At 35.0% G+C, this 12,474-nt stretch overlaps 1 protein-coding gene across 1 annotated transcript in view; it reads right to left on the bottom strand.

The window, feature by feature from the left end:
• pall (F-box protein pallbearer) overlaps positions 1-12,474 on the bottom strand; it is a 141,425-nt gene that overhangs the window by 53,996 nt on the left and 74,955 nt on the right. Inside the window, exon 4 of the mRNA XM_090375333.1 lies at positions 7,534-7,679. Within this exon, the coding sequence (XP_090231459.1) occupies positions 7,534-7,679 (146 nt within the window). The remainder of the gene's footprint in view (positions 1-7,533; positions 7,680-12,474) is intronic.

Genomic DNA, 12,474 nt, shown 5'->3' with positions numbered 1-12,474 from the left:
TTGCTGTAGATATCTCAAATGCTTTCGATCGTGTTTGGTGTAAAGGTCTTCTAAACAAGCTTCTTTCTTACGGTTTGCCAACTCCTTTTTGCAATTGGTTGTCCAGTTTTCTCTCTGATCGCTCACTGAGGGTGATGGTAGAAGGCTCTCGGTCGTCTAACTTCTGCATTAATGCTGGTGTTCCCCAAGGTTCAGTTCTTTCCCCCTCTCTTTTCTTCTTGTATATTAATGACCTTCCATTGACTGGCAATCCGATCCATACTTTTGTTGATGATAGCACAAAGTAGCGAATATCCGCTACTAATTCCTTAAATGCCGATCTCCAGGTAATTCTCCAGTGGGACAAAGACAACTTATTTGATTTCAATCCTTCTAAAAGAGAAAACCAAACAGCTTTTCTTCCAAACAACTGTTCACTCTGTACAAATCGCAAATCCACCCTACAACGGAATATTGTTCCCATATCTGGGGCAATGCCCCCAAAACCTCTCTCAGGCTTCTAGATTCCATTCAGAAGAGGGCAGTTAGGTTAATTAATGACTCATCTTTAACCGAGTCTCTCCACTCACTGTATCATAGATGTACTGTTTCTGCTGCATGCCTTTTCTGCAGATACTTCCATGGGCACTGTTCTTCTGAATTGGCTTCTATAATTACCGTTCTCTCTTTCAAAACAGTCCATGTGCCGACACCAGCCAACATCCATTTACTTTCCAACTTCAAATTCACAGAACCAACTTTTCATCTTCCTTGTTTATTCATTCAACTGCCATTTTCTGGAACAACTTTCTTCATATGGCTTTCCTGGAAATTAAAATCTATAGAAGTTCAAGTCTAATGTCAACAAATATCTTCTCTCGTCTTTGCAACCTCCAACCCAAGCATGGTACTAAGTACTATAGGTTCTACAGTACTTAGTACCTCTCATGTTTGGGGTTTTCATAAAAAAAAAGTTGTCATTTTGCATGCTAGTCATCATTTTAAGGAGATCCCACTGTGCTATTACCCCTTTAGGAGTTCAGAGTTGCATGCATGGTAATCTTTGTAGGAATTCCACAAAAAGTCAAACCTTTTTAACTATTCGAGTGTTTATGCTCACTCATCTCTACTAGAAGCTTTTGAGATTCTGGTCTACAAATCATTTTTGGAGGGTCAATCACATTTTCAAGACATTTCTGAATTAAAAATGGGGAGAGCTTACTCAATAGATGGTCTGGCAAGGTGTGTTTCAAGGAGTGCAGTTCAGTAGACTCTCGATTTTCTGGGATAGATGGTAAAATAACAAATCCCAGTTAATCGATTTCCTGGTTAATCCAAAAATACAGAAGTCCTCGACATACGTAAGCTAAGACATAACTTCTTACTTCATTGAGTTTTAGGTAACTCGGGAATGACTAATAACAAATTACTACTATATTTTTATTGACAAATCTGAATTCAGGGCATTACTTGTTAATCTCTCACCATTTTCATACATTTTTATTAGTTTAATTTTCTAATCCAAATCGATCACTTTCCTTTTCTTGGTAGATTTACTAGTACCACTGTCACTTAGTCGGCACCATGATAACTGTCAAAATGAAATTTTCTGTAAAGAACTTCACAGGGTTAAGGCACAAGCTCACAATTTACTAAAGCACATTTTTGGAGGTCACTAGTCACTACTATAAAACAATAAAAACAAATTGTATTTTCCGTGTTATTTGGGCTTTTCTCTTCGTGCATCTAATTATAAATGGGTAGTAAACTTGATTTTATTGCATTTGCGAAAATACCGATAGCTGGAATGCTGTGGGTTTTTACATTTTTATGGTGAAATGTGTGTCCTCTTCACTGAAATCTTCAATCATATGAAAAAAAACCATAAATAAATTGTAAGAATCTTCTCATCTTTCTTATATTTTTTGCTTGTTACTCCGTACCTCATTTGTGCGTGCCGTGATAGTTGTTATTGATTGCTTTTTATTATTTATTTTATTTTTTTTAATTTTACAATCCTAAAAAAAAAAATAGAGTGAAAAAAAATTTATGTAAATCCATAGTTGCTTAAGTCGGGGACTTATTGTATCGAAAAATGTTCAGCAACCACATAAAAAATATGGCGATAGATAAAAAACTTAAAACGTACTACTCGCGTGTCCAATAAATTGCATGTCAATTTTAAATCTAATAGCTTCCCTTTATTTTTTATGATGTTGCGTATGGTTTGGTCACTAACATTATAATGGTTCTTTAAAGATTTAAAGGATGCACCGTTTTCAAACTTTTGAATAATTTCAAGTTTTTGTTTAACTGAAAGTTAAACAAAACTCTGCGTTTACCCATAATTTTTGCGATTTCAAAAAAAAAAAAAAAAAAAATTACTACAAAAAAAATTTCAACATCCCTGACATAAAATAACGGACAAAATTTGTCTTTCTGCGTTGTTTTTTTTTTTTTTTTTTTTTTTTATGTGAACCCCAAACATGAGCGGTATTAGAACCTATAGTACTTAGTACCGTGCTTGGGTTGGAGGTGGAGAAGATGAAAGAAGATATTTGTTGACATTGGACTTGAACTTCTGTAGATTGTAATTTTCAGAAAATACATATCAAGAGAAAGGAAGGTTGTTCCAGAAAATGGCAGTTGAATGAATAAATGAGGAAGATGAAAAGTTGCTTCTGTGGGTTTGAAGTTGGACAGTAAATGGATGTTGGCTGGTGGCGGCACGTGTTCGGACTGTTTTGAAAGAGAGCGCGGGAATTATAGAAGCCAATTCAGAAGAACAGTGCCCATGGAAGTATCTGTAGAAGAGGCATGCAGCAGAAACAGTAAGTCTATGAGAAAACGAGTGGAGAGACTCTGTTAGAGATGAATCATTAATTAACCTAACTGCCCTCTTCTAAATGGAATCAAGAAGCCTGAGAGAGGTTTTGGGGGCACCACCCCAGATGTGGGAACAATATTCCATGGCACGGCGAATTTGCAATTTATACAGAGTGAGCAGATGTTTGGAAGAAAAGTAATGCCGAGAGCGAAAGAGAAAACCAAGTTTTTTAGATGCAGAGGAAGCAATATTTGTAATGTGCTTGTGCCAAGAGAGATTAGAAGTCAGGGTAATCCCCAAAGGAGATATATCATTTTGCCTAGAAATCGGAGTGTCACTAAAGATAAGCATAGGAGCAGAAGAATCCTTTTTGCGAGATAAGACAAGACTGAGTTTTAGAAGGATTGAAATCAACTAAGTTGTCTTTGCCCCACTGGAGAATTACCTGAAGATCGGCATTTAAGGAATTGCTAGCAGATTTTCAAGAACTTGAAGCTGATTGAGCAGGACAAGGTTTCTCAAAATGGAAAGTGGAATGAAATGTGCTATCATCAGCAAAACTATGGATAGGATTTCCAGTCAATGAAAGAAGGTCATTAATATACAAGAGGAAAAGAGTGGGGGAAAGAACTGAACCTTGGGGGACACTGGCATTAGTGGAGAAGTTAGAAGACATAGAGCCATCTACCATCACGCTCAGTGAGCGATCAGAGAGAAAACTGGATAACCAATTCCTAAAAACAGTTGGCAAACCATAAGATGGAAGCATGTTTAGAAGACCTTTATGCCAAACACGATCAAAAGCCTTTGAGATGTCAAGAGCAACTATTTGTGTTTCACAGAAACCTTTCCATTGAATTAGTCCATAAATGGGTAACATAAGCCAGAATATCACCAGTGGATCGACACTGACGGAATTCATACTGGCGATCATTGATCAGACGGAAGGTTTCTAGGTAGTTTAAGAGTTGGCAGTTAACTGATTTCTCCATTACTTTAAAAAGAGTAGAAGTAATTGCAATGAGACGATAATTGGATGGGACAGATTTGTAACCTTTTTTAGGAACTGGCTGGATATGAGCAAATTTCCAAGAAGAAGGGGAAAAAAACCTTTGGAATAAGAAAGCGAAAAAAGGCGGCAAAGAATAGGAGTAAGTTCAGGAGCACAGGTTCTGAGAACAAGTGGAGAAATACCATCAGGACCTGGAGCTTTCTTAGCATCAAGATTCATCAAAATCCTTCTGATATCCTTTTGACGGAAGACCACAGGAGGCATTGAATGTAGCGTGTTGGGAATGTTGGGAGGTGTTTTACCAAGATCATTAATATATGAGCTGGAAGAAAAATGGGATGCTAACAGGTCAGCTTTATCCTTGGCTGAAGTGACAACAGAACCATCTGGTTTGGACAGAGGTGGGAGTAGAGATGGGCAAAAATTTGTGCCCAATAGCTTTGGCAAGAGACCAGAATGCTCGGCTACCATTAGGGCAAGAAGCAAGTTTTCTACTCTTAGCCTGTTCAAACTCTAGTTTGGACTGATTAATAACTGCTTTACAATTGTTGCGAGCTTTGGTGTAGGCAGAAAATGAAACTGAAGAATTAGAAACAAGCCAATTACAATATGCAACATTCTTCTCTTGAACAGCCTCACCACATTTATTGGAAATCCAAGGTTTAGATAAAGGACGAGATTTTAAAGTAGAGTGTGGGATAAAGGATTCCATTCCTGCAAGAATAATTTCACTGACACGATCTGAGCAAATGTTGACATCAGAAGTTTTGAAACAGTAATCCGACCAAGGAAAAGAAGTCTTGCAGGTCATCCCATTTTGCATTCCTGTAATGCCAAACAACAGGAGATTGGGAATAGCCAAGAGATAAAGGTTCCATTGGAGAAGAGACAATCACCAAGTTGTGGTCTGAAGTGCCTAAAGGACCGTGTACTTAGAAGGGTTGTTTGTGAGAAAAAGATCAAGCGTATTGGCTGTATGATTAGGATTGTCCGGTATTCTTGTAGGTAAATGAACAATCTGTGCTAGGTCATTAGTAATTGCAAAAGCCTCAGCATTTCGACCTGCTGGGTCGGTGTGACTAGAAAACGGAAGCCAGCTGGAGTGGTGAACATTAAAATCACCAAGGAAAATTACCTCACTGTTAGGAAAGTTGAACTGAAGAAAGTCAAGTTGCAAAGAGAGGAAGTCAACGAGCTCCAAGTGATTAGTGGAGTTGGGAGAACAGTAGAGACAACAGATGAATTTGACACAATGAGGTAGAGAGATTTTAAGCCAGAGAAGATCAAAGAGAGGAGATTCCAAATTGCCAAGTCTCTGACAGGGAATATCAGAACGGACATATGCACAAGTACCACCTTTGAGGTGAAAGGAATCATACATCGAATAATTTGGGCATCTGAGATGAGCAGTAGTTGAATCAATCGATAACTGAGATTCTGTCAGAAAAAGTACATGGGGTTTGGCAGACTGCAAGTGGAAATGGACATCGTTGAGATTAGAATTGAGACCATGTATATTTGTGAAATGAATTAGGAAGTGCTTGGGAGGTTTAGATCTTTTCGCAGATAAGCTTGCTCTATTAGTTTGACAATTCATGGTGTCAAGAACCAAAGTGCAACGGAACACAACAATTGAAACAATGCACTAAAACAAACTAAACATTTGTTCTCTCTCTTTTTTTTATTTTGAGCGGCGGATGTGAAGACAATAGGGTTGCAAGAGAATGGGTACACTAATTTACCAATGACGACTTATAATGCCGCTTCTTGTCGTTTATTTCCGACTTGCAAGACATCTGTTTATAACTACCGTATTCTAGTCATTACTTGAATTTTATGATTTGTTTTATTTATTTATTTTTTTATTTATTTGGAGGCTTGAAGTGTCCCAGTTAATCCGATCCTGGTTAATCGAGAGTCTGCTGTATTAGTAAGAGGAGCAGGGCTTCCAATTCCTTTTTTTTTTTTTTTTTTCCCCTTGTTTTTTTACTGCCTCTTTGCATAAAATTCATTTATAAGATCTATAAGCTGTGTTTGTTGTTCATTATTGCTCCTTTTAGCCCTCAGAGAGTAAGTTTCTTCTCTCGGGTACTATATATATTGGACACAGAAAAAAAAAAAAAAAATCACTTGGCACTCAGAGACAAATACTTTAAAAAAACTTGTAGAAGAATAAGCGAAATTTACTTCAAAATGATGCATCGAACACTTCTGTATTCTATGCATCATTCGTTGTAATTTCTCTCCAGAAATTAAAACGAATTAACATTAACACAAAATGATTACAGTAAAAAATAAATTGAAAACAATTTAAAAAATCAATTAAACAAAATTAAAAATTTATGTAAAATTTTTTTTAATTTTAAAGCAAATTTTGAAAAACGATTTTCTTTCCTCAGAAAAAGGCGGTGTTTTTTTTTTTTTTTTTTTTACTTATTATGTATATTTTATACCATTAGTTACTTCCATTTTCAAGCTTATTTCAAAATTCATTTCAAATTTGGAACCCTTCACAGTACATGGTTTTGTTTTATTGTTTTGCTGTGAAAACAATAATAAGCCTTTCAAAATTCAAATAGTTGAAAAAACAGTGGTGGGTAACAATTGCAATTAAAGTTTACTACAATATTTAGGAAAGTAGAAAAATTTATTTTTAATCATTGATTAATGGGGAATCATTATTTTGAGGGACACCTGTGAGGTGACCTGCCACCACTGCTGAGTTAATATAATACATTCACCAACACCAATGACACAAATATCAATAAAATCTAATTCAAAAGTCTAACAGTGATTTAGTCTTGTGGTAGCCATATTTGGCAGTGTGTATTGTATTTATTTTTTTAAATATTCCTTTTCTGAACTTTTGTGATTGTAATAATGATATACTGTACAATAAATATCAGTAAAATAATAAGAGGAGTTTACCTCAATATAGTACGTAGAACACTTCCGTATAATACCAGAAATTAAAACGGAAAAACCGAAAAAAAACGACAACTTACCGGTACATTAGAGTAAAATATAAATAATTAAATAATCAATTTAACACAATTCAAAATCAAATTAATGCAATTAAAAGAATCTAACGAAAATATTCAAAACGATTTTCCTTCCTCCGTTATATTTTCATTAGATTCTTTTAATTGCATTAATTTGATTTTTAATTGTTTTAAATTGATTTGAATTGTGTTAAATTGATTATTTAATTATTTATATTTTACTCTAATGTACCGGTAAGTTGTCAATTTTTTCGGTTTTTCTGTTTTAATTTTTGGAGGGTATTATACGGAAGTGTTCTATGTACTATATTGAGGTAAATTATTTTACTAATATTATTATCAACGTAGAACATATTGAGTATTACAGCTCTGATTCATACTATCTAATAAATATCAGTAAAAGATTTCTACACCAGATTAACAAAAAAAAAAAAAAGTAAAAACCACAGCTGCAGAATTAATAATAATGAATAATTTATTTCGTCCTCACTCATTTTACTTTCAAATGATGATATCTTAAGAAATTACTGAAGCTAAGCAAAAGTTCATAAAGATCAAGATTTGTGCTTGTACATCAAAAGTATCCATAAAATGAAATTGTAAACCAGGAGACTATTGTATCAATTTTAAGGACTAGTCTTAAAATATAGTACAATGTTTAAAAATGTGTTAAATGTTATTTGTTCTGTCATATTATCTGTCAAATAGCTTACCTTTGCTTTCACTTCTGATAATTCTTTTTTGATTGCATTATTAGTGGTGTTTAACTGCTTCATGTAGAGTTGTAATTTTGAAAGTTCTTGCCTCATTCCAACATTTCTGACTATACTGCGAGAAGGATTATGAAAATTTGATGAACCTAAAAATATATTTATTGAGAATGAAATACCAATCTAATGTAAAACTGCATTCATTTCTTCGTATAAATTTTAAACAATAAAATCTGGAATAATAGTTGATTTTTATATGCACTACACATTGCACATTTAATGATTTAATTTATAAATGCAAAATTAAATAACTGATGCATTTGTGCAAATGACTAATTGACATTGTAAATCAATTATACAATATGCACAATGAGGATAGTTGATAAAAATATTATATTATTATGTGCAACGATAACACTTGATAATAAAGAATTTCATGTGTGTTTTTATTACTACAGATATATGAGAACAAATGCAGATGTGGGCAGTTTGTCTGTTCGTTTTGGTTTTCTTATTCCCTAACTATTCCTTGGATTCATTTGACAAGAAAAAAAAAACATAAATGAGAGACATAAATAAAAAAACATTTCACCAGAAAGGGAATTTACTGAATGAATAAACTAACCAATGTACGTTAAACTGGACCATTATTTTTTTACCTTTATAACCATCAATCATGGCACTTTGCAAGCCACTTGGATCGCAAAAACTAGACAAATCGATCACAGAATCCAGCATAACTCTTGATAAAGTAAATTGGTCACTTTGCGTATGTTGTAGGAATCATACTTAATGTGTATTCAATAGTATAAATCAGAGCTATAATGCTCAATATGTTCTACGTTGATATTAATATTTGTAAAATAATAAGAGGGGTTTACCTCAATATAGTACGTAGAACACTTCCATATGATACTCTCCAGAAATTAAAACGAAAAAATCAAAAACTTACATTAGAGTAAACAATAATTAAAAACCAATTTAACACAATTAAAAATATTAAAAAGAATCTAACGAAAATATTCAAAATGATTTTCCTTCCTGAAGCTGACAACACTTTTCGACCGTAATGTCGTGATCACAGAAATGAAAATTACCAAATAGGGTTGAACATGAAACTTAAATAGTGATTATTTGTCTTTGTGTAAAGGTCCACGCATTGGAGATCAAATATGGCCGATGAACATTAACAGAATTCTCGTGTAATTTAATTTCTAGGGTTTCTGCAATTAATAGTGGTGTATATACGTTGGACATTAAGTATTTTGGCCTCGTTAAATAAGAAAGTATGCTTTTCGTTAATGGCATGAAAGGCTAATTCTGATGCTGCCGAATGAGAAGCACGAACTGAGGCTTCATGTTGATTTACACGAATATTCAGAGAATAATGCGTCGAACCTTGGTAAGACGAGTCACAATCACCACAAGAAATGTTGTATATACCAGGTCATTAATTTGTGTTGCGAACGTGGAAAGAACCGAGCGATTGTTCAGTATAGTGTGTAATTTCCTTATTGGTCACAATTTTAAATTTGGTATCTTTAAAGAATCTATTAAGCTGTTCAACAGTTGGGCCACTGTTCAACATATGGGACAGAAATAAAGTATTTTTTGATATTACTATTGTTGGTTGGTGTAGTATTTTGTATCCTATCCTTAGCCTGTTCCTTAATTTGGTTTATTGTGGCAGGGGATAACTCCTGTTTAAGAACCTGTTAGTTAATATTTGTATTTCTGATCCCAAAGCAGATTCCATCGTTGAATATTTATAGGCATTTAGAAATTGATTAAAGATAATCGATCTTTTGTAGGTGAATGAGTGATAGCTATTATAATGTAGAAGCATACCGGTGTTTGTAGATTTTCGATAGATGCTAAATTGGAGTCCGAGTTAGCATGAAATTTAGAAAGTTTAATGACTTTGTATTCGTATCCTCCCTTTCCAATGTAAATTGAAGTCTAGAATGAATATTATTAAACGAATGTAAAATGTCTTGGATAGTACTACTATCAGTAATAACTAGAGCATCGTCTAAATACCTCCCATAGTATGGATACGGGGTCAAAAAGGTGTCAAATGTATATGCTCAACCATTGAGAGATAGATCTCTGACATTAAGCCGCTCAGGCTCAAACCCATCGGTAATCCAAAAATTTGTTTGTACAACTTGTCTCGAAAGGTGATATAGTTAGCCTCAACTAACAGTTTAATTAAGTGAAAAATTTCCTTAATAGGTAGCTTCATATAATTAATCGGTGTCGAGTTATTATTTAACATATCCCAAATAATATCTAATGTGTATTCAACATTTACATTCGTATATAACGAGGTAACATCTAGTGAGAATAAATTGTCATTGTCGCCAAGTCTACAGTCTTTAAGATTATTAAATAATGTATTGTAGTTCTTAATCCAAAATTGTATTACCTGTTTAAAGAGTTTTATAATGTTATATGCATGTGTGGCTAAGGATGGAAATGCCGAGTTCCTATAGGAAACAATAGGTCGAATAGGAAATCGAGTCTTGTGTAATTTTACTTGACCGAAAAGTGCAGGAATATTGTATGTTCTGGCCTTCAATTCCTTTAACTGAGCCATAGTTGTTGTTGTTGTTCTGTTTTTTTTTGGTGCAAGGGCAACTTAGGCCATATTGCACCTCACAAATCAATTGACTTTACATACGGGAACTGCTTGTACAGCAGTTAAAAACGATCATACACTTGAATTTGTTTTAAATAGAGAAACAATTCAGAGAGAGATGTTTCTTTACCTATGATGCTATTGAGAGACAGAGGTTGTTGCAGATCTGAGATGGAACTAAAAGCCATTCGTCGGGCGTTGTTAAACACGCTACATTCGACAAGTATATGTTTTACTGTAAGTGGCTGCGAGCAGTTTGCACATTGAGGAGGATCATTCCCTGTAAGCAGATAGAGATGTGTGAGGTGAGTGTGACCTATTCGGATTCTGGCTAAGATTACTTCTTTTCTATTTTTACGAAGACTAGAAGTCCATAATTGTGGTTCAGATTTTATTTGAAATAGTTTGTTATTTGTTTGCATTTTCCACAGAAGTGTCCATTGTTCCATGCATGTTCTCTGTATTTTGTGTCTATAATCAGGATATGGGACTAGATCATTTGTTGAGGCTATATTAGAAGGATGCTTTGCAGCATCATCTGCACATTCATGAAGCTGCATCAGCTTATGTTTTATGAGTTTTAATCAAGGATTGGTAGGTGAGGAAATGCCTTTCAAAGCTAAAATAGCACTTTGTGAATCAGTATATATTATACTTTTATTTACTGACAGCAGTGAGATATTTTTCAGAGCAAGCTTAATGGCATGAAGCTCAGCGGTATAACTGCTACATTCAACTGGAAGTGAAAATGAGATAGTTGAATTAGGGAAGACAGCAGCTGCACCCACTTGATTGTCAGACTTTGAACCATCAGTATAGATCTTGGTGAATTCGGGGTACTTTTGTGTACGAGCATAATGTAGTTGTTGGATGTTAATCTTTGCTATGGAACTTTTACCCCATTGCTCAAGGTAATTCAAGAGAAGAAAGTGTGAGAGTAGACCGCGGAGATCTGGATCTTTTGATTCTCTGAGGATATTATCAAATTGGATGTTCCAGCTTTCTGCTAGAATCTGCAGTCTGATACCAGCAGGCTGAATTGTTCTGGGTTTATTTGTATAGTGGGTTTTCCACAGAGGATCATGCAGGAGTGGCCAAACAGGATGAGTAGGCAGGCTTTTAATTTTAGCTGAGTAATTCATCAGCAACGTTTTTCTTCTGATGCTAAGTGGAGGTTCGTGAGCCTCAACGTAAAGACTGAACCGGTGATGTTCTGTATGCACCTAGGGCTATCCTAAGAGACGAATGTTGGATGGGCGCAAGACGCGCTAAGGTACTTTCCCTAGCTGAGTCATAAACAGGTACTCCGTAGTCTAGCCGAGATCTAATTAGGGACTTATACAAGTGGAGCAGGGTATAGCGATCTGCACCCCAAGATGTACTGGAGATTACCAGGAGTATATTCATTTTCGTTGCGCAAGACGTTCTTAGATATTTTATGTGCTCCTGGAAATTTAATTTCTTATCAAAAATTAGCCCTAGGAGACGAATACTGTTCATGATTGGTATAGGGTGATTGGCCAAGTGCAACTCAGGTTCAGGATGCATTCTGTGATTTGTGCAGAAATGTATGGCTGTTGATTTGTGGCTTGACAGTCTGTATCCATTTTGTGCCATCCATAATTCAATGTTGTTTATGGATATTTGTAGATGCCTCTCAATATAGTTCATATTCTGGGAAGGGCAGGATATGGTAAGGTCATCCGCATAGAGATACGAGTCAACGGTGTTTGGAATGCAGTTTGTAATATTGTTTATTCGTAGTGAGAACAGAGTGGCACTAAGAACAGAGCCCTGTGGGACTCCCTTTTCTTGTATATATGTTTGAGATAAAACCTGCCGGTACTTAACTTGGAAAGACCTGTGTCGAAGAAAGCTTTGAATAAAATATGGTAAGTGCCCTCTCATATGAATAGAATGGAGATCTCTTAGGATGCCGTATCACCATGTGGTATCAAAAGCCTTCTCTATATCACGGCATATCGTGACGAGATGTTGATTTCTAATGAATGCATTCCTTATGATTGATTTGGCTTTTGTCATGAGGTCTAGGGATGATCTATTCTTTCGAAAATCAAACTGATTATGTTTCGGGATTCAATATACCATGTGAGACGATGGTGAACCATTTTTTCCAAAGTCTTACTCAAGCAGCTGGTAAGAGAAATTGGTCTATAATTGTGTGGAATCGAATGATCTTTTCCAGGTTTTGGTATAGCTATTATATAAGAATGTTGCCAGAAGGTCAGGAATATATGTTCTGAGAATATCCGATTGTAAAGTTTGAGCAATAAAGATAGTGA

Source organism: Mastigoproctus giganteus, chromosome 6, assembly GCF_048544385.1.
Source record: "Mastigoproctus giganteus isolate SK-2022 chromosome 6, ASM4854438v1, whole genome shotgun sequence".
Taxonomy (NCBI): domain Eukaryota; kingdom Metazoa; phylum Arthropoda; class Arachnida; order Uropygi; family Thelyphonidae; genus Mastigoproctus; species Mastigoproctus giganteus.
This window is presented reverse-complemented; position numbering and strand designations above follow the sequence as displayed.